General features: G+C 54.9%; 1 protein-coding gene across 1 annotated transcript; it reads right to left on the reverse strand.

Annotated features, from left to right (window-relative positions):
• Positions 1–2,091: 2,091 nt before the first annotated feature.
• LOC128903371 (olfactory receptor 14J1-like) lies at positions 2,092–3,000 on the reverse strand (the record flags this gene model as incomplete). The annotated part of the gene is made up of 1 exon (XM_054187388.1): positions 2,092–3,000. A coding segment is annotated over exon 1 (909 nt), but the record flags the coding sequence as incomplete, so codon positions are not given.
• Positions 3,001–5,110: the final 2,110 nt, after the last annotated feature.

The raw sequence follows: 5,110 nt of genomic DNA on the forward strand, positions 1-5,110 counted from the left end.
TGGGTGACCTGTTCCAGTATTTCACCCCCACAAAGAAGTGTTCCAGGACATCTGGACCAGATCTGGTCCAGACATCTGTCCAGGACAACTGGGACAAGAAGGATATGATTGCTGTAGATGACAGAAATCCCCCTAGCCAAGGTGCAGCCGCCTTCTGGAGACAACCCTTCCAGTTCCTGAGCCTTGCAGAGAGCAGGGGGTGGCACAGAGCCCAGTCGTCATCGTAGGATGGGGCCACCAGCAGGAAACACTCTGTACATGCCAAAGGTGCAGGAAAGAGCACTACCATTGCTGTGAGCAGAGATTGTGCTGTCCCCAGCCAGGGGACAGTCAGAGTGGTGGAGCTGGAGCAGGTTTACAAGTTTTCCAGAGGCAGCCCCATGATGAGGAGGGTGTTCCCAACCACAGTCATGGGGCAGGTCATGAGAGAGAGGAGGACGAGAATTTTTCTGAAGGTTGAGGACATCTCGTACTAAAGGCATTTGCTTCTCTGTCAGGTGCTTAAAAATATCGTGAAGGATGTTCAGAGAGGTGAAACATGGAGGGTGTGTGCCTCTCACTGCATTCCTACTCCCTAGACGTGCTCTGTGCTCTGTGAGAGGTGAGAAATGCCATCTTCTAGAGGGCAATGCCGCTCACGCCTGCAGAACCCTTTCGGACTGCACAGGGGAGATGCTCCACAGAGGTGCTTCTGTCACACCGTGTAATCAAAGGGCCAGGCCATGAAGAGAGGGGAGGGTGAGGTAGCACACAGGTGTTCCTGGAGACACACACGGCACTGTCAGGGCTCTGGCAGGGCTGCTCAGAGACACGAGTCCTTCCCTGGCACGGGCAGAGGCCCTGCAGCAGACTCCATGGCCTCCTGTTGCCACTCCCAGAGGCCGGCAGCACCTCAGCCCCGCGCTGTGTCTCCCTGCTCGGCACCTCTCTGAGATGCCCCACGGCGTGAGGAATGGACACAGGGACCTGGGGTCAAGGAAGCCCATCCCAGTGCTGCATTCAGGGGGTTTCCCAGGGGACGTTACTCTCCAATGAAGGGACACGGCCTGTCCCACAGCACTTTCGGGCATTTCTAAGAACAGCTGCTGGTGTTTGTGCTCTCTCGGGTTCATGTCCCCACATGCACACGGTGTGCATGCCGAAATCTCCTCTGAACCATGCAAACAGGGACTTCTGACCTCGTTATTCGGTGTCTCTCCACAGGCAGACAAACATCCTCTCTGGGTTTGCGTAGGCGTCCAGTTCTGCAAATGGTGGTTTCAGGTGTCTGTTCTGTGACGATTGCCCTGGGACAGCTTCCCCGGGGTGTCCAGCAAACAAAGGCACAGACCAGACCCCGCTCTGCTGGTCCTTCAGTCCTGTCCCTGGAGGTGTGGCTGTGCAAGGACACTGTTGTGTGTGCCCTCACCCTGCACACGCACACTCTTTACCTCTTTACTGGGCATCCCTCACCAGGGCACGTTTGAAGGAACGCTCTTGACAGCAACTGTGGAAGAAGACCTAATCCTTCCTGCACTGCCCTGAGCAGATCCCCTTTCATGGTGGAAACTCTGTTATGCAGACGAGCTTTTTCTCAGAGGTGCCCATTGCTTCTCCGTGCCTGTGATCACAGAGCTGCTACACAGCAGCACCATGACCAAGCTGCCAGAGCACTCAGGCCTTAGATCAACACAGGGGCTCAGAAGGCGAGTGTGGAAGTGAAAATAGAGCAGCCCCGGAAAGAACAAGTGCTGCTGCTCTGCAAGTACTGGGATTCTTTCCCCTCCTCCTCGGCGCTCAGGCTCTACCCCTGCAGCTCTACCCCTGCAGAAAAGGCCTGAGAAGAAGGATTTTGGGCATGAGTCTGTGAGTCTCAGAAATTTGGATAGATAGGTAGTAAAAAAAAAATCTCAAATAATGACATTTATTTGTGGACAAAAGTATATAATTTAAAAAAAAAAAAAGGCAAGAAAAAGCCAAAACCCTCAACCAAACCTAACACACAGTTACCTAACCCCTAACCAAACCTATAGAAGACGGGCTTGGCGTATAATGAATTACATTATGAGTGATTTGCAGGAGACAGTTTATTGCTGCAGAAAATAACCTGGTCATTAATTTCCAGAGGGCATCCTTGAGCTCCTGGTTCCTCATGCTGTAGATGAGGGGGTTCACGGCTGGAGGCACCACGGAGTACAGCACAGCCACCACCACATCCAGGGATGGGGAGGAGATGGAGGGGGGCTTCAGGTAGGCAAACACGGCAGTGCTGACAAGCAGGGAGACCACGGCCAGGTGAGGGAGGCACGTGGAGAAGGCTTTGTGCCGTCCCTGCTCAGAGGGGATCCTCAGCACGGCCCTGAAGATCTGCACATAGGACAGCACGATGAACACAAAGCACACAAAAGCTAAAAAACACCCTAATACAAGAAGCCCAACTTCCCTGAGGTAGGAGTGTGAGCAGGAGAGCTTGAGGATCTGGGGGATTTCACAGAAGAACTGGTCCAGGGCATTGCCCTGGCAGAGGGGCAGGGAAAATGTATTGGCCGTGTGCAGGAGAGCATTGAGAAACCCACTGCCCCAGGCAGCTGCTGCCATGTGGACACAAGCTCTGCTGCCCAGGAGGGTCCCGTAGTGCAGGGGTTTGCAGATGGCAACGTAGCGGTCATAGGACATGACGGTGAGAAGATAAAACTCTGCTACAGCACAGAAAAAGAAAAAAAAGACCTGTGTAACACATCCTGCATAGGAGATGGCCCTGGTGTCCCACAGGGAATTGGCCATAGATTTGGGGACAGTGGTGGAGATGGAGCCCAGGTCAAGGAGGGCGAGGTTGAAGAGGAAGAAGTACATGGGGGTGTGGAGGCGGTGGTCACAGGCGATGGCGGTGATGATGAGGCCGTTGCCCAGGAGGGCAGCCAGGTAGATGCCCAGGAAGAGCCCGAAGTGCAAGAGCTGCAGCTCCCGTGTGTCTGCGAGTGCCTGGAGGAGGAACTGGGTGATGGAGCTGCTGTTGGACATTTGGTGCCTTTTGGTGTGGAGCACTGAACAAGGAGGAAAGCACAGTGACAAGTTAGGGGAGACTTTTCTGAGAAAAATCAACACCAGTTCTCATACCTCACGCTCTGCTCTGCTTTTCCATTTCTGTCAGATCTTCATTCAGCTCTGTGGCTGGAGCTCTGGTTGGTTCTGTCCAGGTGTGCCAGGAGGAGCGGGACCTCTGCCCGCCGGATGCCCAGGAGTCAGCCCTGCTCTGCAGCAGCAGATTCGTGGGAATGGGGTGGGCAGTCCTGGTGTCCCAATTTCTCAGATAAACCTCTCCTCGTGAAAAAAGGGCTTGTCAGTCTCTGCACTCCCATTGCCATGAAACCACAGTTGCAAGAGTGTTGGAGAGAGGTTCTTATACAGCTCTCTCCTGTCTCAGCAGGAGATTCTCTTGGATTTCAGAAACCCTCACCATTTCTGCTGCGTTCAGGGACAGCAAAGGGAGTCCTGCCAGGCCAGGGGATTGTCTGAGGGTTAGTGCAGAGCGAGGGGAGCTGGCCTGTCCCTCTGTCTTGTTCCCAGCTGCCCTCTGCTTGTGCCTTTCTGAGACAGAGGGGAATCACACTCACATGTAGACCTGAAAAGACACCAGGCGCTGCTGAGAGCAGAGAAACCCACTGCCGAGAGCTCAGCGTCTCACCTTTTCTCAAGGTCTCAGCACCCCACTTCTCGCCAAGGACACACATGGCTCGTTTCACAAACCCAGCAGCCTTTCCTTGGTCGTAGCGTCTCTGCGCTTCTCCACTGGGCATTCAGGTAACACCAGGATGCTCCAGGACAGACTGGCATCCTGGAGGGCAGCGCAGTGCTTGGAAGGACACCCCAAGGAGACACCCAAGTGTCCTAGTGATGGTATCTCAGAAGGGGAGAGTCAGCTCATTCCCCAGCCACATAGACTACTTTGCCCACAGCCCCACGGGTTAGAGGAGAGCTTGGACACTTCATTCCCATGGAGACACTTGCTCAGGGGAAGGGGTCTGCATTGGAGGGGATCATACAGAGTTTTCTGAATCCTTCCTCCCACAGCATTTCTGGTTTCTCTTTCCTCTCATTCCCTGATCATAGCTCTGCTGCCGGGAGATTTTCCTCCTGGGAGGTGTTTCCCTGTCCCATGTCTTTTCCCTGTCAGCTCTCACAGACCCCATCCCAACCCCTGTGCGCTCCCCTTGGCCCCACAGAAACCTGCCTGTTTGCCGGGCACTGGCCGGGTTCACGTTCCTGTTTGCAGGTGGAAAAGGGCAGGTCAGAACAACCCCGATGGGTCCAGCAGAGCTGATGCTGGTGCTGCCCATGGGCAGAGGAGTGGCTGAAGGCACTCCAGGAGGTTCCTGGCAGACCTACTGATCACTCAAAGCTACAGCTCAGGAGTCTCACTGACTTCTTCCCACTTGAGAGCTCCCTATACATGTATCCCTTGTTCTACCTCCCCACCCTCTCACTAGGAAAATAAAAACACAAACGCAGGAAAGCTCCTTATCTGTAACGTAATTCCTGCCTTGAGCTTTCCCTCAAACAATCCCCTGGGAAATGTCCTGGGGGTGAACTGCAGCTGAGAGCAGCCCTGCCCCACGCAGCACCCCCTTGACAGCAGGACACTCTCCTGCCAGGAGTTGCCTCTTCCCCCCACAGCTTCTCCCCGCACTGCTGTTGGGAGCTCCTCAGGTAAACGGAGAGCTGATCCTGACAGGAGATAAGTCCCTGCCACGGCACAAAGCACCCTTGGGTGAAGGGACCCTGCTCTGAAGGACAGCCCTGGGCACCCCTGGCTGCACACCCACCTTCACACTGCGGCCATCCCCGGGTGAAGGCAGCTGATGTGCCCTGTCCCTTTGACAGAGCCACAGGGAAGCCCTGCTCCAAAGCAAGTCCTTTTCCTCTACGCTGGAGAAACTGTGAGAGACCTCCTGATAGATCCCAGAGGCTGTGGGATGTGCCAGCTTTGGGAGATCATTCCAGGAACCGCAGCTGCATTGCCCTGCAGCCAGAGACTTACCCTGTTCAGGGCTGTGAAGATCTTTCTCCAAGCGAGCTCTCCTCTCTCCTCCCACCCCAGACTGCCTTTACACTCTCTGCCTCCCTCCTCTGC

Source organism: Rissa tridactyla, unplaced genomic scaffold, assembly GCF_028500815.1.
Source record: "Rissa tridactyla isolate bRisTri1 unplaced genomic scaffold, bRisTri1.patW.cur.20221130 scaffold_29, whole genome shotgun sequence".
Lineage (NCBI taxonomy): Eukaryota > Metazoa > Chordata > Aves > Charadriiformes > Laridae > Rissa > Rissa tridactyla.